Source organism: Pongo pygmaeus, chromosome 9 (assembly GCF_028885625.2).
Source record: "Pongo pygmaeus isolate AG05252 chromosome 9, NHGRI_mPonPyg2-v2.0_pri, whole genome shotgun sequence".
Lineage (NCBI taxonomy): Eukaryota > Metazoa > Chordata > Mammalia > Primates > Hominidae > Pongo > Pongo pygmaeus.
The window spans coordinates 864,528-889,068 of NC_072382.2; the positions used below are offsets into that span (position 1 = coordinate 864,528).

General features: G+C 49.2%; 1 protein-coding gene across 2 annotated transcripts in view; it reads left to right on the plus strand.

Annotated features, from left to right (window-relative positions):
• Positions 1 to 24,541, plus strand: part of AP2A2 (adaptor related protein complex 2 subunit alpha 2) — an 85,987-nt gene that overhangs the window by 19,785 nt on the left and 41,661 nt on the right. For both annotated transcript variants that reach the window (XM_054439039.2, XM_054439040.2), the window contains exons 2-3: positions 13,711 to 13,779; positions 23,819 to 23,961. In XM_054439039.2, coding sequence (XP_054295014.1) covers positions 13,711 to 13,779; positions 23,819 to 23,961 — 212 coding nt within the window. The remainder of the gene's footprint in view (positions 1 to 13,710; positions 13,780 to 23,818; positions 23,962 to 24,541) is intronic.

Genomic DNA, 24,541 nt, shown 5'->3' on the forward strand with positions numbered 1-24,541 from the left:
GCAGGAGGTGTATGTGGCTTTAGGACAGCAGTCCTGGGCGGAAAGGCAGTAGGGGGTTAGGTTGGGGAGATGAAGGTGGGGGACAGGTGGAGTAGGGCCTTTCCTAGAGCTTTATAAAGACTGTGGCTGTTACTAGAATGCTACACACTGACTATCCTTGAGTAGCTCAGGCCTTTGTAATGCAGAGTGGTGAATGGTGTGAGGGGTGAACAGCTTAGGAGAGGTCAGGCATGGAATACAGGGGTGATGCTTGGCTCAGGTCTTGCTAGGCTGACGGGATGTGGGGGATGGTCTGGAAAAGGTGGGCAGTCCCATGTGCCACGCTGCAGAGAGGCATGAGCAGCAGCAGGACACATGTGATACATTGAGGGTGACTCCTAGCATGGGTAGGGCCTAGTGGGGCACGGGAATGTGGCTGGAGACCAAGGTGGGAGAGGCAGGCCAAAACCAGATGGTAGGGACCTCCTGTCTAGGATGTGGGTTGTTTAAGTATTTTAAGCAGGGGAATGACACTCAATTTTTAAAAATTTTTTTGAGATGGAATCTCTCTCATCGCCCAGGCTGGAGTGCAGTGGTATGATCTCAGCTCACTGCAACCTCCACCTCCTGGGTTCAAGAGATTCTCCTGCCTCAGCCTCTCGAGTAGCTGGGATTATGAGTGCCTGCCACCACGCCTGGCTGATTTTTGTATTTTTAGTAGAGATGGGGTTTCACCATGTTGGGCAGGCTGGTCTTGAATGCCTGACCTCAGGTGATCCGCCCACCTCGGCCTCTCAAAGTGCTGGGATTACAGGCATGAGCTAATGCACCCAGCCTCAGTTTCTGTTTTGCTAGTAGAATAGTCATTTTGAGGCCAGGCACGGTGGCTCAGGTCTGTAATCCCAGCACTTTGGGAGGCCAAAACTGGAGGATCACGAGTTCAGGAGTTCAAGACCAGTGTGGGCAACTTAGTGAGACCTTATCTCTACAAAAAATAAGAACAGAAAAGGAAAAGAATGGTCATTTTGGATATAGAGGATGGGTTTTAGGTGAGGCTTAGAGGCAGGAAAGCCAGTTAGGAAAAGATGGATTGCTTTGGTCCAGAGGAGATGGCGAGGATCTGGAGTGGAAAGGTAGGAGTGACATGTGGAGGTTTAGAAAACAGAATCAACAGAGACATGCATGCTAAACGTTCTTCCTTCGTGACAGCTTTGAGTCTGCATCAGAAATGCCACTTACCCGGACTGGTGGAGTGAGGCCTCTGTAATCCAATCCTCCGTAAAAGCAGTGAAGACACTGGCACAAATGGTCAAAATCAACTGTCAGAACGCGAAATTAACCAATGGTTGCGACACTCTGAGGAGCATTTATCTGTGAACAACTGTGGAACCTCTAACTCAACCTCCTCCCATTCTCTTCTCCCCAGCTCTGTGGTAACCATGGAAACCAGCTGCCTTATAACCATGGTAGCTGGGAAAGTCAGCAGCCTAGCAGCCACTGGAGGGGACACATCAAGGCTGGAGCTCCTCAGCAAGTCCCGGCTGCAGAGCATGTCACTCTCGGACCTGTCCCACTTACTGAGCTTGCCATCGTATGAGCTAGCTCAGTGGGAAAACCCTGTTTCTGAAAGAGAGACTGTCAGTTGAGAATTCTGTGTCCAGCAAAACTGTCCTTTGAAAATAGAGAAATTGGCTGGGCGTGGTGGCTCACGCCTGTAATCCCAGCGCTTTGGGAGGCCAAGGCAGGTGGATCATCTGAGGTCGGGAGTTCGAGACCAGCCTGGCCAACATGGTGAAACCCCGTCTCTACTAAAAATACAAAAATTAGCCAGGCGTGTTGGCGCACGCCTGTAATTCCAGCTACTCAGGAGGCTGAGTCACGAGAATTGCTTGAACCTGGGAGGCGGAGGTTGCAGTGAGCCAAGATTGTGCCACTGCACTCCAGCCTGGGTGAACAGAGCAAGATCCTGTCTCAAAAAAAAAAAAAAAAAAAAAGAAATTAAGATATTTCCAGGTAAAGAACAAACAGAGAACATTTGTTGCTTTAGCCAGCCTCCCTTACAATACATACTGAAAGGAATGCCTCAGGCTGGAATGAAAGGGCACTAGGTGATAGAATGCGTGAGGGAATAACAACAGTGAAGACAGCTACATATGTAAAGTTAAAAGAATGTAAGTGGACTTTTGTAACTTTTAGTCTCCTGTCTTTTTTTCTTTTTCTTTTTCTTTTTTTTTTTTTTGAGACGGAGTCTCCCTCTGTCGCCAAGGCGAGTGCAGTGGCGCCGATCTCGGCTCACTGCAACCCCCACCTCCCGGACTCAGGTAGTTCTCCTGCCTTAGCCTTTTGAGTAGCTGGGATTACAGGCTCCCGCCACCAGGCCCAGCTAATTTTTGTGTTTTTAGTAGAGACAGGGTTTTGCCATGTTGGTCAGGCTGGTCTCGAACTCCTGACCTCAGATAATCCACCTGCCTTGGCTTCCCAAAGAGCTGAGATTATAGGCGTGAGCCATTACGCTTGGCCCCATCTGCCTTAAAAGACAGCTGTACAAAATAATAATTATAAAGCTGTTTTGATAGGCTTATAACATATAAAGGTGTAATTTGACAATTATAGCACAGAGGAGAAGTGAGGGAAGAGCTTTATTGGAGGAACACTTCTCTGTACTATTAGAATTAGGTTTGTATTAATCAAAACTGGATTGTTTTAAGTTAAGGTGCTAATTGGATGGGCGCGGTGGCTCACACCTGTAATCCCAGCGCTTTGGGAGGCCGAGGTGGGTGGATCACTGGAGGTCAGGAGTTCGAGACCAGCCTGGTCAACATGGCAAAACCCCGTCTCTACTAAAAATACAAAAATTAGTTGGGCATGGCGGCGCACTTGGAGATAGGCCAGATGTAGTGGCTCATGCCACCTGTAATCCCAGCACTTTGGGAGGCTGAGGCACTCGGATCACTTGAGGTCAGAAGTTCTAGACCAGTCTGGCCAATTTGGTGAAACCCCGTCTCTACGAAAAATACAAAAATTACCCAGGTGTGGTGGTGCACACTTGTAATCCCAGTTACTTGGGAGGCTGAGGCAGGAGAATCTCTTGAACCCAGGAGGTGGAGGTTGCAGTGAGCCAAGATTGCAACATTGCATTCAAACCTGGGCAACAAGAGCAAAGCTCCATCTCAAAGGAAAACCCAAAAACTGAAAAACAAAAAAAATCTTGTCACAAGAATAAGCTCTGGGCCAGGTGGCTTCTCTAGAAAAGTCACACTTACTGAGCTTGTCATTATTTGAGTTCTGCCAAACACTTAAAGAATTAATACCAGTCCTCGCCGGGTGCAGTGGCTCATGCCTGTAATCCCAGCACTTTGGGAGGCTGAGGTGGGTGATCATTTGAGGTCAGGAGTTCAAGACCAGCCTGGCCAACATCTCTACTAAAAATGCAAAAATTAGATGAGTGTGGTGGCACGCACCTGTAGTCCCAGCCACTTGGGAGGCTGAGGCAGGAGAATCGCTTGAAACCGAGAGGCGGAGGTTGCAGTGAGCCGAGATCACGTCACTGCACTCCAGCCTGGGTGACAGAGTGAGACTCTGTCTCAAGAAAAGAATTAATACCAGTCCTTTACAAACTCTTTGGAAAAATAGGAGGGAATACTTAACTCATTCTATAAGGCCAGTATTATGCTGATACCAAAACTAGACAAAGACATGACAAGAAAGGAAAATTACAGGCCATTATCATGAGTATAGAGACAAGAATCTTCAACCAAATGCTAGCCAGTTGAATCCAGCAACAACATATAAAAAGGATTATACAGGCCGGGCATGGTGGCTCACACCTGTAATCCCAGCACTTTGGGAGGCCAAGGCGGGTGGATCACAAAGTCAGGAGATGGAGACCAGCCTGGCCAACATGGTGAAACCCCGTCTCTACTAAAAATATAAAAATTAGCTGGGTGTGGTGGCATGCGCCTGTAGTCCCAGCTCCTCAGGAGGCTGAGGCAGGAGAAGCGCTTGAACCTGGGAGGCGGTGTTTGCAGTGAGCTGAGATCACGCCACTGCACTCCAGCCTGGGCGACAGAGAGAGACTCTGTCTCAAAAAAAAAAAAAAAAAACAGGTTTATACACCAGATTCAAGTGAGAATTGTGCCAGGAATGCAAGGTTGGTTTAACATCTGAAAATCAATCAATGTAATACTTCATATTAATACCATAAAGGACAAAAAAATGCCTGGTCATCTCCATAGATGCAAAAAAGAACAGGATTGGAGGATTCACATGCTGATTCCAAAACTTAATACACAAATGATTAAGACAGTATAGTACTAGTATAAGGACAGATACATAGATACTGAGATAATAATATTGAGAGTACAGAAGTAAACCTTTACATTTTTGGTGAATTGATTTTCAGCAGGAGTGCCAATACAATTCAGTGGTGGGGGAAAAGAATAGTCTTAAACAAATGGTGCTGGGATGACTGGATCTCCATGTAAAAGTAGGTAAATGGACTCCTACCTTACACTATGCACAAGAAATAACTCCATGGATCATAAACCCAACTGTAAGAGCTAAAACTATGAGACTCCTACCAAAAAAACATAGGAGTAAGTTTTTGTGACTTTGGAATATGGTTTTTTTTTTGTTTTGTTTTGTTTTTTTGACAGAGTTTCGCTCTGTCACCAGGCTGGAGTGCAGTGGTGTGATCTTGTTTCACTGCAACCTCCGCCTCCCAGGTTCAAGCGATTCTCCTGCCTCAGCCTCCTGAGTAGCTGGGGCCACAGGCCTGCACCGCCATGCCTACCTAATTTTTGTGTTTTTTATAGAGATAGGGTTTCGCCGTGTTGGCCAAACCCCATTCGCTTGCCTCGGCTTCCCAAAGTGCTGGGATTACAGGCGTGAGCCACTGTGCCCGGTCTGGAATATGATTTCCTAGGTGACAACAAATGTGCAAATGACAAAAAAAAAAGTTAATTTGGACTTCATAATGTGTGCTACAAAATACTATTTAGAAGGTGAAATGGCAGCCTGAGAATGAGAGAAAATATTTGAAAACCGTGTACCTAATAAAGGGCTTGTTATCTAGAATATATAAAAAACTTCATGAAGACAACCAAATTAAAAAATTGATGAAGTGTTAGGGGCCGCGGGTGTGGTGGCCATACCTGTAATCCCAGCATTTTGGGAGGCTGAGGTAGGTGGATCACCCGAGGTCGGGAGTTCAAGACCAGCCTAGCCAACATGGTGAAACCCCGTCTGTACTAAAATACAAAAATTAACTGGGTGTGGCGGTGTGCACCTGTAATCCCAGCTTCTTGGGAGGCTGAGGCACAAGAATCACTTGAACCTGGGAAGCGGATGTTGGAGTGAGCCGAGGTCATGTCACTGTACTCCAGCCTGGGTGACAGAGTGAGACTGCGTCTCAAAAAAAAAAAATTGATGAAGTATTAAAATATACATTTCTTCCAAATAGATTCACGAATGTTCAATAAGCATATAAAAGCTATCAGAAAAATGCATATCAAAATCACAATGAGATACTGCATCACACTTACCCAGATGGCTGTAATAAAAAAGATGAGGCCAGGCACTCCCAGCTGTAATTCCAGCACTTTGGGAGGCCGAGGTGGGTGGATCACCTGAGGTCAGGAGTTTGAGACCAGCCTGACCAATATGGTGAAACCCCACGTCTACTAAAAATACAAAAATTAGCTGGGCGTAGTGGCAGGCGCCTGTAATTCCAGCTACTTGGGAGGCTGAGGCAGGAGAATTGCTTGAACCTGGGAGGTGGAGGTTGCAGTGAGCCGAGATCGCACCACCGCACTCCAGCCTGGGCGACAGGGCGAGACTCCGTCTCAAAAAAAAAAAAAAAAAAAAAGAGAACGTGTGAGGTTATCCTTGGTGATGGGCACCGTAGCTTCTCATGGCTGGACCAGTGCTTTGCTCCTTATTTCACACTTCTCATCACAGCTCTTTCATTGATGGCACACCCATTTGAAGAAGAGAAACCGAGGCAGGTTGCGGTTAAGTTGATAGCCCAGAGTCACGTGGCTAGTAAAACATGGAGTGACATTCCAGTCCAGGCCTGATTTCAGAGTTTGCTTGGCTGACTGCTGTGCTAACCACCTTAATAGTAATTTTAGCAATTATAGCTTCCTTCAAAAATTCTTGGGCTTGGTCAGTTTTGGGCTTTTGGGTTACTCGGCGGAATCACTTTATTTCTTTGAGACAGAGTCTCACCTTGTTGCCTAGGCTGGAGTACAGTGATGCTGTCCTGGCTCACTGGAGTGTTGACTTCCTGGCTCAGGTGATCCCCCCACCTCAGCCTCCCTAGTAGCTGGGACCACAGACGTGCACCACCACACCTGTCTAATTTTTTAAAAAATTATTTATGGAGACCGGGTCTCCCTATGTTGCCTAGGCTGATCTCGAGCTCCTGGGCTCAAACAGCTCTCCCACTTCAGCCTCCCAAGGTGCTGGGATTATAGGCGTGAGCCACTGTGCCCAGTCTGAAATCACTTTCTATACAGACTAAAACTCTGTAGACCAAGTTTTGCTGCACATTGCAAGGACAGAAGATTTTGGTACTTTGGTATTGTATAATCATCTGTCATAGGCTCCTTTACTATTTGTTGTGGAACTTGGGCTGTTCCCAGAATACTAATCCTGTTGATTAGTTCAGCCTGTAAACAAGAAATCATTAACCAGCATGCTGTTCCTGAAGAATGACCAGGGACAGTAATTGTAAAAATTCAAGGGCTTTTATCCAAGCCTGCCCCTATAGAGTGTGTTCTTTGCTACCTCATGGAGTGCAAATTGTAACTTGCTTTTGCCGGTAGCTATGGCATGTCCAGGTTACTCATTAGCCACCAGAGCTCCTAAGTTCACTGTGAGAATTCCCTTAGTGCTGATGGGCTGGCTGCAGTTCAGACAGGAACAGTGCAGGATGGCTATGGCTAGCGTCTCTTTAACAAAGATCAGACTGTGTGTGGGGCTGGGCTTGTTGCTGTGGGTCAGTTACTGTTTAACAAAGATCAGACTCTGTGTGGCTGGGCTTGTTGCTGTGGGTCAGTTACTCTTTAATGAAGATCAGGCTCTGTGTGTGGCTGGGCTTGTTGCTGTGGGTCAGTTACTCTTGCTCATGCTTTACCCTTTCAGAATTCAGCTCCTCCCCCCTTCTCCTCAAGCTAATTTATCTAAAAAGATAAGAGTTTTGCTAGATCTGTTCCCGGCAAGGTGAACATGGTTGAAGTCCTCCTGTGAGGCCCTCTGCCTTATGGAGATCAGTGCAGTGTCAGTGGTACGAATTGGCGCCTGGCCAGGAGCATGCTCTGCTCCTTTACAGGAGAGCCCCTGACAGGCACTGGAGTGCTCAGATTGTTACCTGCGTCCATCACAACTGCAGGGGTGCTGCGTTGATCATGCAGCTTCTACTAGAGCGTTTTTAGTAAATTTAGGACATGGTAGTTGACTTGAATGTGTCAGTCTTGCCTGCAGGTCATCATTCGTCATCTCAGCCATGGTCATGCTGGATTGTCTTTCTTGTTTTTGAGACAGGCTCTCTCTCTGTCACCCAGTCACCCAGGCTGGAGTGCAGTGGTGTGATCTCGGCTCACTGCAACCTCTGCCTCTCGGGTTCAGGCAATTCTTCCACTTCAGCTTCCCCAGTAGCTGGGATTACAGGCGCACGCCACCATGCCCAGCTAATTTTTGTGTTTTTACTAGAGACAGGATTTCACCATGTTGCCCAGGCTGGTCTGAAACTCCTGACTTCAAGTGATCCACCCGCCTCAGTCTCCCAAAGTGCTGGGATTATAGGCGTGAGCCACTGTGCCTAGCCTGATTGCGTATTTTTATGTGAAATTAGTTTTCCTGAACTGTCAGAGAAGGCATGGTCTGGGTGGCTTTTCTACCGTAAGAGCCCCCCCTCCATTGTCTTCACACAGTGGCCTGCCTGGCAGCTGCAGTTGGAAGTCCCTGGCTCCATCCTGGCTCCGTCCACCTCCATCTGCCGGCTGTCCCTGCACCTCCCCTTTTCCCTGCTTTTGCATCGTCTCTGCTCAGTAGGGGCGCTGGGCCAGGTCACTCCATCCCTGGTTCTTGCATCATGTTCAGCCATCTGTGGATACTGGGGCTGCTCGGGCTCTCCTGTCCTCAGGTCTGGCCGAGACATGACACTACTCTTCTCTCTTTTTTTTTTTTTTTTTTGAGGCAGAGTCTCACTCTATTGCCCAGGCTGGAGTGCAATGGCGCGATCTCGGCTCACTGCAACCTCCGCCTCCTGGGTTCAAGCGATTCTCCTGCCTCAGCTTCCTGAGTAGCTGGGATTGCAGGCAACTGCCACCATGCCTAGCTAATTTTTGTATTTTTAGTAGAGACAGGGTTTCACCATGCTGGCCAGGCTGGTCTTGAACTCCCGACCTCAGGTGATCCGCCCACCTCAGCCTCCCAGAGTGCAGACGTGAGCCTCTGCGCCTGGCCTCTCTACCTTCTCTTGCACAGACATGATGCTGTGAGGTTGTACGGCCCTTGGTGGCTTTCCTTTTGAGGGAACAGCAGAATGAGTCAAAGGCTGCGCTTGGATTCCCACCTCATGTGCTGGCCCCAAAGTTCACTCTTGTCATCACCCTCCATGCTTCTCCCCCTCCTCAGGGGCTGGCCTGCTCTCGTTTTAAAGTGTGTGTATGTGTATATTTGTATTTATGCATGTGTGTGTACATGTGTGTATTTGTGTGTGTTGTATATGTGTATTTGTGTTTATGTGTATGTATGTATATGTGTATATATGTTGTATTTGTGTTTATATTTGTGTATATATGTTGTATTTGTGTTTTTGTACGTGTGTATTTCTGTGTATCTGTGTATTTGTATTTATGTGTGTTTGTAAATGTGTATATGTATATTTGTGTGTGGAGCGTACATTTGTGTATTTGTGTGTATTTGGTTTATGTGTGTTTGTACGTGTATTTGTGTGTATATATGTGTATTTGTGTTTGTATAAATGTGTATTCATGTGTGTTTGTAAATGTGTGCATGTGTGTATTTGGTGTGTACGTGTGTGTATTTGTGTGTGTGTGTGTTGAAAATTGGGCAATTAAAAGCAAGCTGTGGATGGGAAGCTGGAACTTGTCTCTGTTTCTGTCCCACAGAGGAGGGGGGTTAACTGCCTGTTTCTCCTGGTGGTTACCTCTATAACTCTACATTATGTGCTGTTCGTTTTAGTTTGTGGTTTCACAGCCTTACATAAAATCTGTAGATTCCGTTTAGGAAAGTTGATTTAGCTCATGTAGTAGTATTTCCTCTTTCTCCTGCTCCCAGGTTTTTATTATTTCTGCTTTAGATCTGAGCTCTGTTGATTCTGGACAACCCTGGTGTTTGGGTACAAGCCAGGGAGAGAGCGCAAGGTCCCCTGTTGCAGACTTAATAGCACAGATCTGTGTACACCTTTGTGAGAAGCACACATGTATACACACAGTGAGTGGCGCACACACACATACACACACAGTGGCATGCACACGTAGGCACATGCACACTGGCACACTGCACCCAGTGCAGAGTGCCTCACCCATGCGCAGTCCCAGCTGTGTGAAGCTGCCTGCAGGCTTTGTGTGGTAGAAGCTCCCAAGACACTGTTTTCGTGACTCTTTCACCCAAGTCCAAAAAACCTGCCATCCTGGGGGGCATCAGGCTGCCAGCATCCTTCTGTACCTGCTGTGCTGCTTTCTTGCGGAGCCGTCCGCTGGTCAGCCATCATACAGAGAGGAGTGGGGATGCTGTGACGCTGGGCAGCCTGCCCAGGGGTCACTGCTGTGAGCAGCTTTCAGGGCTGGGAAGAGAGACTGACTGGGACAGGAGGTTTGGGTGTGTTTGTGTCTTGTAGAAGGTCCCCTGAGGGCAGAAGCTGTTGTGTTCCCAGCACCTGGGGCAGTGCTTGGGTGGGGGGCCGCCACGTAGGCACTTGGTTTTCCTGTTCTGACACCTGTCCATCTGGAGTTTTCTAGGGTAGGACTGGCTCAAAGGAGTGTTTGTTCAGTTCAGGAAACATTCAGCGTTGTTTATTAGCAAATGTGCAGTAAAAGACAAAAGATGTCCTGGAGGAGGGAGCTTGTCCTGTGGGGGAGGCAAGATCTGTTTTGGAAGCAGCAGTGGTGGAGTTAGGCCCTGTGACTGCGTAGGGCAGGGGTGAGCTCTTTGTCCTTTGATCTGTGTGCCCCAGGCCTGGCGGGGCCGCTTGTGTCGTGTTCTGATGTGGATGGGTTGCTGCAGAGGCCTTTTACTTCAGCTGGAGATCCTTAAACCAAAGACTCACTTGAGAAGGTTTTTTAAATAGTCAGCTTTATTATTGCTTTAAAAAAGTGACTTAGGGCCAGGTGCAGTGGCTCACACCTGTAATCCCAGCACTTTAGGAGGCCAAGGTGAGAGGATTGCTTGAGCTCAGGAGATCGAGACCAGCCCAAATACCATAGTGAGAACTTGTCTCTATTTTTTATTTTTTATCTTTTTTTCTTTTTGGGAACGGAATCTTGCTGTGTCACCTCGGCTCACTGCAGCCTGCGCCTCCTGGGTTCAAATGATTCGTCTGTCTCAGCCTCCCAAGTAGCTGGGATTACAGGCATAACACCATGCCTGGCTAATTTTTGTATTTTTAGTAGAGACGGGGTTTTGCCACGTTGGCTAGGCTGGTCTCAAACTCCTGACCTCAGGCGATCCACCTGCCTCTGATGAGGCACCACCATGCCTGGCCATATTTTTAATTTTTTAAAAAATAGAAAATAAGAATAAAAAGTGACTTAAATGTACACAAAGTTGTTTTTGCACACAACTCACCTTACCCTGTGTGATGAATAATTGTATTTTGACAGTGCTTGTTAAACATGTGTATCCCTATTAAAATCACTTGTACTCTTTAAGCCTCAGTTTTCACGGCTGGTCCAGGTAGAGTTAAACTACACGTGGTCTCATCTCTCTCCCATGCCTGGCTTGGGACATGCATGCAAGTGTTTGTTGAGCGAGGTCCATTTAGCAATAAATTTAGCGTGTACTGAAAGTTTGATTGTCACAAGTCTAATGTGCATTTTCCGTCTTTTGTACAATGGAGAATTCCCAAATTTCATGGGTGTGAGCTGAAAAAAGACTTGAAGCTAGTATTCCTCTGCTGTCCCACTACAACACAGAAGACTTCTGTGACCCCAGAATATGTGGGGGTTTCTCCCCATTGGCAAACAAGCTATCAGTTCTGCAGCAGGCACCAGCGGGGTGTCCTCCAGCTCGATTCTGACACCGTCTACCTGGAGGTAGTGTCAGATCCCGCAGGGCGGTCCCAGGGCTACCCCCTACTTCTCATGTTAGCCTCAAGCCTCAGGTTGTGACCTGTGCTCCTGCATGACAGACTGTGAATGGACATCTCACGACCCCCTCTTTGGATTCAATTAGTTTGCTAGAGAGGCTCACAGAACTCAGGGAAACACATTTATTTGATCATAAAGGCTAGTACGAAGGGTGCAGGTGACGTGATGCGTAGGGCATGGTACCGGGGCATGGCCGCTCCATGTCCCTCCAGGGATCCCCATGTGTTCAGTTATCTGGACGTTCCCCAAACCCTGTCCTCCTGGGCCTTTTGTGGAGACTTCATTGGATAGGCATGATTGACAGCCGTGTACAAATGGGACTGGACCAAAAGGGTGTGATCTAAACCCAGCAGGGCCTGTCTGTGCAGATTCTTCCCGGCCTCTCTGTGCGGCGTTCCTTCCCCCCAGGGTGTGGGGCAGGGCCCCTTCTGAAATGGGGGTCTTGTGACCCACAGTCAGACAAGGTAGGTCAGAGAATTTATTTATGGCCAGCTCCGTGACAGAAAGGCTGGGGGTGGTTAGAGTCCCTTGTTAGTCTTATGGCCTGCCCAGAATAACAGGAGCTGTGAGAGTTTTGAGCCAGGAACTGTGGATGAAAACCAGTATGTATGTATAATATCACCATTGGATATTATGCAAGTGGACTTGTCAGATTTTGTCGGAAAACCCTCGTGTTCCTACAAACAACTGTTTGCCCTGCAGCGCAGACCTACTCGCTGTATCGTAATCCCTCCTAGCTTCATCTGCTTTCCTTACACAGCACATGGTGATTAAATAGGTGTGTGACTGCTCGATCAGTAACAGTCTTCTGCCAGACTGTGTCTTCCATGAGGGTAACAGAGACCGTGTCTGTTTTTGCTCATCCTTGTGCCTTGGTGCCTAGCACAATGTGTGGACAGTTGTAGGTGCTCAGTGGATATTTATGGAACAAATGCATCAGTCTGTCTTTAAGGTTCCCTCTAGCTGTGGACCGAATTGCCTCCGTGGCTCCACCCCAGTTCATATGCTGAAGCCCCAACCCCAGTGTGACTGGATTTGGAGATAGGGCTTTCAGGAGGCATTTAAGGTTAAATGAAGTCATAGAGGTGGGGTCCTAATCCTGTAGGATTGGTGGCCTTGTAAGAGGAAGAGAGAGCGTGCTCGCTTCATAAGTATGCATCAAAGAAAGGCCACATGAGCACACAGAAGGTGGCTGTCTGCAAGCCAGGAGGAGAGCCCTCACCAGAAACTACCCTGCTGGTGTGTTGATCACAGACTTCCAGCCTCCAGGACTGTGAGAAGATAAACTGTTTCAGCCACCCTGTCTGGGGTGTTTTGTCATGGCAGCCAGAGCAGACTAAGGGACCTGTAGCCCTGACATTCCATCATTTTATGACTATGAATAATTACAAATCCTGGGCACTGCTCTGAAATAAGAGACATGAAATTGAAATGTGTCAATTCAGATATTTTGATTGCCATTGGGGATGGATAAGCCAAAAAGAAAGACTACTTTAAATGACTAGATTTTACAACAGATAGGTTGTAATATCTATCAACAGATAGACTGAATAGATCAGTCTTTCCTGCTTTGGACAGAAGCTAGCCTTTGGGCCTGTTGGTGGGAGCACTCCTAATGTTATTAATGATATTAGTACCTCACCGTATTTGCTGAGGACTTCTCTTGTAGGAGTGCTGATCCCATCATGAGGGCCACCTCATGACCCCATCTAAACCCAGCCACCTTCCAAAGTTTCCGTCTTCAGATACCATGACATTGGGGTTAGGGCTTCAACATGCGAATTTTAGGGGGACAGAAACATTCAGTCCATATGGCAGGGGAGGCAGGCTGATTTCAATGGGCACATCTGAGCTGAGTCTCGAAGGATGCGTGTTGCAGAGGCTGCATCTGTTTTGCGACTGCAGTTGATTGAGGAAGAAACTGTGGAGGTGAATTTATAAAAGAAAGTTGGAAGCCTATAGTAGTAAAACTGCGTGCTTTTGGCAGTGGAAGTTGATTTTAGGAGTAAACCTCTGTGTTATTAGCGGGTGATGATTTATCATGGCAAACATCCAGCAGGTATTTGAGTTCTGAGCTTGGTAAAGAGGTAGAGTTAGAAATGGTGCTGTGGAGCACCCCCTAGGTGCGCAGCGGCTGGCCCGGGTGGTTCAGGACTTGCTCCTTTGCTGTCTTGACCCAGGCACTCCCCTTCCCCTAGGCTCAGTCCTGGCCCCGGCCCTGCTGCAGCCCCTTCCTCCTGGCTCTGGGTTGGAGGCAGGTGTCTGCTTCGGCTTTTCTCCTGCCTTGAAACGGGGCCTCATCCCATTCGTGAGTTCTGAGTGTCAGTCTTATCAGGGAAATGGTGTTTCTTTAGAAATCAATTAAAATAAAAATGCCTTTTTGATCTTTTTTTAGGTAAAAGTAAAGAAGCAGAAATAAAAAGGATAAACAAGGAACTGGCAAATATCAGATCAAAATTTAAAGGTAAGTATGTTTAACCTTTTCCATGAAATGTCCTGTTGTAAATTTTCTGTAGTAAGAACCCAATCTTTTAACACTGTCTTCTTTTCTCCCACACTAAAGTGAAGTTCTCAGTTTGTACATTTCTATCAGGGCTCTGTCAGAATTACGAAATGGCGTGTGGAGCTGGTTAGGTGGGGCGGCCCCTCCTGGTGTCTGGTCTTTTCGTGGAGCTGGAACAGCACTGGTCCAGTGCCCGGCTGCATGTCACAGTATTAGCCACCAGGCCGGTGTGCTGGGGGTTCAGAGGACAAACACCAAGTACGGGAAGTGCTTTGCGTAAGGCGCCACCGAACGCCTCCTGCTGACGGTCAACAGGGACCTGACCCGCTCTCGGTGGACTGCCTCTCTGTGAGACAGTGTGTGGGCTGAGTGCCTTCCCTGAACATCCTTACTTTGAAGAATTGTGAAGTAATTTACTTTGAAGATTTAGTTTTCAGCCCTTAGGACATTTTTGAAACCCCAGTTAATCCTTCAAGCCTTAATTTTTCAGTTAATGTTTACAGATTTGCAACCTGGCTCACCTCCCTGAGCATACCTTAGCCACAGTGTAGCTGAAATTGCCCAGGCACAATGAGTTGGGGAGAGGGCTGAGCCTAACCCCTGTGGAATTGGAGGGATAGGCAGAACACAGCTTAGGGACTCCTGGAGTTTCATGGGATGGGTGCTTTTGAGGGCTTGAGAATGGATATCCAGTAGTTTCTTTCCTTTTTTTTTTTTTTTTTTTTTTTTTGAGATGGAGTCTTGCTCTGTCGCTCAGTGTGGAGTGCAATGGCACGATCTTGGCTCACCGCAACCTCTGCCTTCCAGGTTCAAGCGGTTCTCCTGCCTCAGCCTCCCGAGTAGCTGGGATTACAGGTGTGTGCCACCACATGCCTGTAATTTTATTTAGTAGAGACGAGATTTCTCCATGTTGGCCAGGCTGGTCTCAAACTCCCGGCCTCAAGTGATCTGCCCGCCTCGGCCTCCCAAAGTGCTGGGATTACAGGCGTGAGCCACTGTGCCTGGCCTGGCTGATTTTTGTATTTTTAGTAGAGACGGGGTTTCTCCATGTTGGTCAGGCCGGTCTCAAACTCCCGACCTCAAGTGATCCACCTGCCTCTGCCTCCCAAAGTGCTGGGATTACAGGAGTGAGCCACTGTGCCCGGCCTGGCTGATTTTTGTACTTTTAGTAGAGACGGGGTTTCTCCATGTTGGTCAGGCTGGTCTCGAACTCCCAACCTCAGGTGATCCACCTGCTTTGGCCTCCCAGAGTGCTGGGATTACAGGCGTGAGCCACCGCGCCCGGTGTGCACCTTTGTTCTTAACTATAGAATGGGGAAACCAGTGATCTCAAGTTGGGTTCTCCAGGATGTGGACTCTGAAATGGGCTGTGTACAGAAGATTTATTCAGAGTGACACCAGTGAAAAGTAAAGGGCAGAGGCAGATGGAGATGTGGGTCTGACAGTCACCACCACCAGTGAAAAGTAAAGGGCAGAGGCAGATGGAGATGTGGGTCTGACAGAGTCACCACCACCTGCCCATCAGGGAGCTTGGGAGCCCAGATTGCCAGCTGGAGGCAGTGGCACTGGGTTGAAAGGGCTGCGCCCTGGCACCCTCTTGCTCAGCCGTGGCTCTCAACCTGGGGGAGCCCGACCCTGACAAAGCCAGCCTTACTCTTGGCGTCACTGGGCCTTCACTGAACAGGATCTGCGTCTGCTGTGCTCATTGTGAGGAAATGAGGAAATACATAGAAATTGCTTGAAAAGAAACCAGCACCCAGCCAGTGTTAATCCATTTTGTTATTGTGAAAAGAGTTCATGGCCTTCAGAATGGTAAAGATTAAATTTGAATGGGAGATTTTTATAGGTTTCAGAATAATAATCTAATTTGTTGAGGTGTAACTTTAAAGACTTTGTTAGGCTGTTAAATTTACAAACTCTCTGGCGAGATGTGGTGGCTCACGCTTGTAATCCCAGCACTTTGGGAGGCTGAGGCGGGTGGATCACTTGAGGTCAGGAGTTCGAAACCAGCCTGACCAACATGGTAAAATCCCATCTCTATTAAAAATACAAAAAAATTTAGCCGGGCATGGTGGCACATGCCTGTAAACCTAGCTACTCAGGAGGCTGAGGCAGGAGAATTGCTCTAATGTGGGAGGTAGAGGTTGCAGTGAGCTGAGATTGCGCCATCGTACTCCAGCCTGGGTGACTAAAGCAAAACTCCTTCTCAAAAAAAAAAAAAAAAAAAAAAAAAGTGGGGGCCAGGCATGGTGGCTCATGCCTGTAATCCCAGCACTTTGGGAGGCCGAGGTGGGCAGATCGCTTGAGGTTGGGAGTTCGAGACCAGCCTGGCCAACATGGTGAAACCCCATCTTTACTAAAAATAGAAAAATTAGCTGGGTGTGGTGGCATGTGCCTATAGTCCCAGTTACTTGGGAGGCTGAGTCAGGAGAATCGCTTGAACTGGGAAGGCGGAGGTTGCAGTGAGCCGAGATCTCGCCATTGCACTCCAGCCTGGGAGACACAGCAAGACTCCGTCTCAAAAAAAAAAAAAATTGTTTTATAAACTCTGTATAAATGTTTTGGGACTAAAGGAGACTCCATGCCTGTCTGGCTGTCCTAGATAGGGAAGGTGGCCCCTCCTACACAGTGATCTGTTGGCTTTTGTTGAGCACGCGCGTACCCTGGGTGATGGCAGCAGACACAGAAGAAAATCTACTCCTTGTCCGTAAGAAATGTGCTGCCTGAGGCCTGCCCTGCCAGCTGTGGGTAGATGAGATGACTTAGAGCTGTGCTGTCCAATTTAGAAATAGCGTATCAGTCACATTCATAGGTCTAAATGTTCTGGCAGCCTCATTGAGAAAAAGTAAAAAGGAGCAAATGAAATTAATAATATATTTTATTTAGTTCAGTATATCTAAAATTTCGTTGTAATCAATTGAAAAAAAAACTGGTTGGCACGGTGGCTCACGCCTGTAATCCCAGCCCTTTGGGAGGCCGAGGTGGCTGGATCACTTGAGGTCAGGAGTTTGAGACCAGCCTGACCAACATGGCGAAACCCCGTGTCTATTAAAAATAGAAGAATTAGCTGGGCATGGTGGCGGGCGCCTGTAATCCCAGCTACTAAGGAGGCTGAGGCAGGAGAATCGCTTGAACCTAGGAGGCAGAGGTTGCAGTGAGGCGAGATCGTGCCAGTACACTCCAGCCTGGGTGACAGAGTGAGACTCTGTCTCAGAAAAAAAAAAAAAAAAAACGGAAAAAAACAAGGTACCGAGTTATTTTATACCAGGTCTTTGAAGTCTAGTGTGTGTGTCACACTTAAGAGTGAATCTCACTTTGGACTGGCTGTTTGACTTGCTCACTGACCGCATGTGGCATGAGGCTGCTGTGTGAGCACTGCTGATTTAGACCACCCGTTCTGCTGAAAACAATTGATCGATTGATTGATCTGTTGATTTACTGAGACAAGATCTTGCTCTGTTGACCAGGCTGCCCAGTGCAATCACAGCTCATTGCAGCCTCAACCCCCTGGGCTCAAGCCATCCTTCCACCTCAGCCTCCCAAGTAACTGGGACCACAGGTGCGCACCACCACTCCGGGCTAACATTTAAAAAGTTTTGTAGAGATGGGGTCTTGCCATGTTACCTAGGCTGGTTTCAAACTTATGGGCTCAAGCGATCGGTCTGCATTGACCTCCCAAAGTACTGGGATTATAGGCATGAGCCACTGCACCTGGCCCCTAGGAGTGTGGGTCCACTCGTGGGTGGAGGTGGGAGGCTGTTAAACACCCGAAGTGCATAGAGTGGCCCCCACAACAGAGGCGTCGGCCAGGGTGTCAGTGGTGCCAGGGCTGAGGAGCCTTGTCTAGAGGGATGATAGTCAAAAGACTGGAGACCCCCTTCCACTGTGAAATGAAGGCCTCACCGAGAGGGAATACCTGTAGGGCAGAGTGAACTGTCAGCGAGCCAGTCCTCTTCCAGACTTGCCGCTGGGTGTCTTGACATGGGGGTGCTCTACACAACCTCAAAATGTTGGGAAAGTTACAACCAGGGAAAGAATCGATATCCAACAAAAATACCTTTTAAGAATGAAGCTATCCTGTTTGAGTAGGGCATCACGAACCATCCTGCTTCAAGGGAGCCTGCGGGTCTGACTGCAGCTTCAGCTCTGACCTGGAGTTCTGGGGCTTCTCTGCGGGGCACCAGTCTGTATGCTCCATTTTAGATAATAAAAATCGGCATATTCTGTGGTGGGCAGGATCCGGGGTTCACCTGCAGATGAACAGGGCAGGAAAAGCTTGATGGGGTGTCGGGGGAATCTGGTTGGCCTTAAAGGGAATTAATTTGGGGCCCTGTTCCTGAATTGGTAGGTAGCCTGCATGTAAGGCTGAAGTCGGTTTGGCCAGAGCATGGGCTGGAGTGCTACCACCCTGCTACACAGACAATGCCACAGTCTCGCTTTTCCTATTTTTTTTTAAATAAAATGTTGTGAACAACAACAACAAAAATGAAGCTAAAAAATACCCGCTGAAGACAGAAATGGAAAGAATTTGCTACCAGAAGGCCTGTGTTAAAGGAAATTCCAAAGGAAATAATCCCAGATGGAAGCGTGGAGATGGAAAGCATGGAACGGGCGGGAAATTAAAGGAAATAATCCCAGATGGAAGCGTGGAGGTGGAGAACATGGAACGGGCAGGAAATTAAAGGAAATAATCCCAGATGGAATCGTGGAGGTGGAGAGCATGGAACGGGCGGGAAATTAAAGGAAATAATCCCAGATGGAAGCGTGGAGGTGGAGAGCATGGAACGGGCGGGAAATTAAAGGAAATAATCCCAGATGGAAGCGTGGAGGTGGAGAGCATGGAACGGGCGGGAAATTAAAGGAAATAATCCCAGATGGAATCGTGGAGGTGGAGAGCATGGAACGGGCGGGAAATTAAAGGAAATAATCCCAGATGGAAGCGTGGAGGTGGAGAGCATGGAACGGGCGGGAAATTAAAGGAAATAATCCCAGATGGAAGCGTGGAGGTGGAGAGCATGGAACGGGCGGGACAGCGGGAGATGTATAGGTTCCACCAGTGCGTAGTGTCTCGCGGTCGTGTCTGTCTGTGGAGTCTCTTCAGTAGTGCGGTGAACTTCAGAGAGTTGACGTAGTGTCTCGTGGCCGCGTCTGTCTGTGGAGTCTCTTCAGTAGTGCGGTGAACTTCAGAGAGTTGACGTAGTGTCTCGCGGTCGTGTCTGTCTGTGGAGCCTCTTCAGTAGTGTGATGAACTTCAGAGAGTTGAAACCGTATTTGTTTGCCACCAAGAAGACTGTAGGCCCAAATGGCTTCCCTGTGATCTTTATCCTTTAATGAGGGTTGTTAGGCGTGACCATCTGATGTGTGGCCTAAGGTGTGTGGACGGAAGTGTTCATGTCAGTCCCAGCTTCAGCTTTAAGGGAGTCTCCCCTCTGGGCTCTTCCTGCCTCTGCTGTGGTAAGGATGTGCTTTGGGTGGTGTGGGCCTGGAGCAGAGCCATGCACAGCAGGCCCGTCCAGATCTGACGGTGTCTTGACGGCGGCCCCGGCTGACCTGCAGATGCATGGGCAAGAAATCAGTGCTTGTGTGCGCCTGCCATGCTTGCGGGAGCCCAGGGGAGTTACTGGGATGTTCACGGGTGTGCCTTCCATCTTTAAGCCTTTAGAAAACAATTGTTGTGTTCTCATACTCTACAGAGACATGGTAGTTTCTTTTTTAAAGAGAAAGGGTCTTGTTCTGTTGCCCAGGCTGGAGTGCTGTGGCATGACCCTAACTCACTGCAGCCTTGACTTCCTGGGCTCAGGCGATCCTCCTGCTTCCACCTTCCGAGTGGCTAGGACTGCAGGTGTGCACCACCACGCCCAGCAAATTTTAAAACTTGTTGTGGAGATGGGGTCTCGCTATGTTTCCCAGGCTGATCACGAATTCGTGGCCTCAGGTGAACTCACCCACCTCAAGTGAATCCTCCCCAAAATGGTGGGATTACAGGCATAAGCCACTGCACCTGACTGGTAATTTCTTCTTATTGATCGTCTCCAGGAGTTTCCCAGGTTGTGGACATTAATTTGCTAAATAGGCCGGGTGCGGTGGCTCATGCCTATAATCCTAGCACTTTGGGAGGCCGAGGCAGGCAGATCACTTAACCTCAGATCACTCGCCAGCCTGGGCAACATGGCGAAACCCTAAAAATCTCTACTAAAAGTACGAAAAATTAGCCGTATGTGGTTGCACATGCCTGTGGTCTCAGCTACTTGGGAGGCTGAGGTGGGAGGATCACTTGAGCCTAGGAGGTCGAGGCTGCAGTGAGCCGTGGTCATGCTACTGTACTCCAGCCTGGGTGGCAGAGGGAGACCTTGTCTCCAGATAAAACGCTTTATTTTTTCTTTCACTTGGGCAGCCTGTTTTTCATTTTGCCGTTAGTTTGCTTGATTATTAATTCATTGATGTAAAAGGCAAAAACTGAGCAACTGCCTTGTGCCACACACTGTTGTTGGGGCTGGTGTGCGTTGGTGAGGAAGTGGAAGGAGTCCCCACCCTGCCCCTGAGGGTGTGAGCCTCATGCAGGCTATGGGGGTTGGAGAGTGTGGAGCCAGCAGTGCCTCTGGCTGGTGACCAGTCAGGGCACTGTCCCTCCTCCCAACTTTCAGGTCAAGAGAAAGCCTGGAAGCTCTGGTTCCTGACTCACTCTCCAGTTTATCTTATTTTACTTGATACTTTGTTATAAAAAAATACCAGGCCGGGCATGGTGGCTCACGCCTGTAATCCCAGCACTTTAGGAGGCCGAGGTGGGCAGATCACGAGGTCAGGAGTTTGAGACCAGTCTGGCCAACAAGGTGAAACCCCGTCTCTACTAAAAATACAAAAATTAGCCGGGTATGGTGGCGTGTGCCTGTAATCTCAGCTACTCGGGAGGCAGAGGCACGAGAATCGCTTGAACCTGGGAGGTGGAGGTTGCAGTGAGCCAAGATTGCACCACTGTACTCCAGCCTGGGCAGCAGAGCAAGACTGTCTGGGAAAAACAAAACAAAACCAAAAAAACCAGGCAGGTTTCAGTCATTATGAGGTAGACATTTTGTCACATTTTATCGTCTGTGAAGTCTGTGTGTGTCTGATGAGTCAGTGAAAGATGGTGCTCATGAACCTGTGTTGTGACCTTACGTTGCCTCAGACACCTGATACTCCGTGTGTGCTGTGCTGTTTCATTTTATTTTTTTATTTTATTTTATTTTTTTGAGACGGAGTCGAGTCTCGCTCAGTCACCCAGGCTGGAGTGCAGTGGCGCGATCTCGGCTCACTGCAACCTCCGCCTCCCGGCTTCATGCCATTCTCCTGCCTCAGCCTCTTGAGTAGCTGGGACTACAGGCGCCCACCACCATGCCCGGCTTATTTTTGTATTTTTAGTAGAGACAGGATTTCACCGTGTTAGCCAGGATGGTCTCTATCTCCTGACCTCATGATCCTCCCGCCTCAGCCTCCCAAAGTGCTGGGATTACAGGCGTGAGCCACCGTGCTCGGCCCTGTTTCATTTTTATAATAACTTGCTGAGAAAGTTGGGCTCAGAGAGGTTAAGGAATATGTCTGAGACCACAAGACAAGCAAGTGGCTGCATCTTTCAGACTGGAGCCCAAACTTAATCGTGATCCTTTTATGGTTTAGGATGAGGTTTCCCAGCCATTCTCTCCTCTGATCTGCACAAACCAAGGAGACAGATATTACTGTTATCCTCCGCCTTTTATAGCTCAGAATATTAAAGTTCAACTCAACATTTTGAAATTACTAGAATAAAAAAGTAATTCTAGCCCAGTACTGAAACTAGCATTTTGAAGACTGTATCAGTCTGGGTCCTTTCAGGAGGGATAAACGTCACAGTGGCACCTGCCGGGGGAGCTGGCGGGCTCACCTGCCACCTGCCCCACCGAGATGGGTAAGGGTGTGGAGCGAGCATTGCTGCTTGTTTCCTGTGGCCCTGGGTTAGGCCAGGAATCCACATGCCGCCACATGAGCAGCGGGACCGAGCACTGTGGCTTTCTTCTCGTGCTGGCGACTTCCGCTGCCCCTCACGATGCTTATGCAACAGGGGTGGTGTGCCCAGGGGAGTGCTCTGTGACATCCCTGGAAGGCCCAGAGGTGATCCTGCATCACCCTCACTGTCCAGTGGGCTCAGCTTCTAAAAGTGGGCCTAAGTTTCCCAGCACCCGGGAGCTCTAGAGCAGCTCTTCGTCTGGGGTCCCGCAGGAGCAGAGACTGGTCGGCTCCTCTCGGAGAGAGCCTGTCTCCGTCTCCGTCCCTGTTTCCATCTCCATCTCCATCCCTGTCCCCATCCCCGTCCCACAAAACTCAGCCCAGTCGGGCCGCTGGTCCTTTCCCCTGTCAGTTATTTTTTCCTTTGAGAGGTGCTTTGAGTAACAGAGAAGTCTCTGGAGGGAGGAGGAGGTCAAGCAGTATTTTTGGCTGTGGTTGTCCAAGGCGGTTTCCAGCGGGTGATGGAATCTGGGCTGGGTAGGAGACACGGTGCTGGGGCTTCCCAGTGGAGGATCTCTGCTGCGCAGCCCGTGCTTAGCTGTGTGTGCCCTCCTGCACATACAGGGCACGGAGAATGTGTCTGCTGGGACCCCTTGGGCACAGCAAGCAGATAAGTGGGTCGGGGCGGGGGGAGGGAGGAACCAGGTTGGGTCTGCTTTTATTTATATCATCTGGTCTTTTAAATTATGTTAATTTGCCGCTGACAAGGAGGGGGGTTTCTCATGAGCTCCTCAGAGTGCAGCATGCAGCTGACTGGCCGACTGGTGATGCACTGTTCCCCAGGAAATGTGGCCGGTCTGTATTCTACACAGTTGAGGTTGTCCGTGGAGGTGTGAGCACCCCAGCCCTTCACAAGAAGGGGGCCAGAGCGGCTGGCGTGGCTGGGCTGTCTTCCCAGCCTGCGTTCCTTCACGCTGTGGCAGCAGAGTCTCTGTGAGACTTGGCCTGCACAAGGGCGCCTTTCCCGCTCACCTCCACAGCCTGCTGGAGGCTGGCTCTGAGGGACACTCCCTCACCTCTCAGGTGGGATAGAAACTCCTGGCAATGCAGAACGGCTTTGAGACGGAGTTTAGCTCTTGTTGCCCAGGCTGGAGTGCAATGGCGTGATCTCGGCTCACCGCAACCTCCGCCTCCCAGGTTCAAGCAATTCTTCTGCCTCAGCCTCCCGAGTAGCTGGGATTACAGGCATGCACCACCACACCCGGCTAATTTTGTATTTTTACTAGAGATGGGGTTTCTCCATGTTGAGGCTGGTCTTGAACTCCTGACCTCAGGTGATCCGCCCGCCTTGGCCTCCCAAAGTGCTAGGATTACAGGCGTGAGCCACCGCGCCGGGCCCAGAATGGCCCTTTTTTTAAGGGTTGGTTTTATATTTTGGAATTTTATATTCTGCCAATTACATGTTTTGAACCTGCCCTGCCGTGATCCCTTGTGAGGGGCTCAGACAAACTGCGATGAGGCAGAGAAACAGAAGCCTTAGGGGCCGTCGCGTGTGGGCCTTGTTTTCATGACCAGCTGATTTGCCCTAGAATGGCTGTGAAGTGGCAGATAATTTAGACTGTGTTCATATGCCTAAATTAAACTGATTTCAAAGACAAGCTTGATGGTTGAAGGCAGGGTTTGCAAGTTCCATCACAGCAGGGCCCTCTGTGGGATTTTGGCTGGTCGGAGTGAGGCCCTGTGAGGGCCAGCTGGGCTGCACCTGCGCAGGGTTGTCGTGGGAGGGTAGAACTCTTGTTGCTGGATGTTCTGGTGCCTGTTTTTAAAAGGGAAATAAAAAACTTGGATTCTCATGAGTACCACGAGTTTAGAAAGGTTATTCATGCTCAGCAGCGTCTGCACTGCGCCTGCCTGGGCCCGGCCAGCCCTCTCCTGGAGGCTCGTCCATGCTGCCTGCTGTACTGCTGCACTGCCCTCTGCTCTCCCCTCTCCCCTGCCTCTGCCCGCCTGGAGTAAAACCTCTTCCCCACCTTTTCTGTAGGTGACAAGGCTCTCGATGGCTATAGTAAAAAAAAGTACGTCTGCAAGTTGCTCTTCATCTTTCTCCTTGGTCATGACATTGACTTTGGACACATGGAGGCTGTGAACCTGCTGAGTTCAAACAGATACACGGAAAAGCAGATCGTGAGTATCGCTGCAGGTGGAGGCGGTGGAGGATGGCATGTGCCTGGCAGGACTGAGGCCCCGTGCCCGCGTAGGGCCGCTGCTTCCTTCTCTACCCACAGCTGACGTGAGCCACGTGGGTCTGCTGCAGATGGAGACGCATGCCCAGTCTTTGTTAGCACCTGCTGCCAACACCCTGAGGGCCCCCTTCCCGCCCAATCTGGGTGTTCTTCAGGAAGCCCCGATGCCCTCACAGGGTTCCTCCTCCCGCATGCGGTTTTCCTGATGAGGTGGCCATGCCTTTTCCTCCTTTCTTTGCAACCTCCCTTACGGCGAGTTTCAGGACCGCCCGCTGCACGCGGCCCAGCGTTTGATGTGGTTGGTGCTCTGTGCCCATGAGGTCAGCCTCCAGAGGAGGGGAGGGTGTCTCCCTGCCACAGTGCCTTGTTGACACACTGTCCCAAGTAGACCTGTCCCGTGGCCCCTTGGACAGCTTTGTTTCTGCAGTAGGCGCTGGAGGCACGTGGCTGGGTCTTGGTGTGAGGGGTGCTCGCCCCACCATCTCCCCAGCCCTTGCCGGGCTGATGCACAGTGTCCTGTC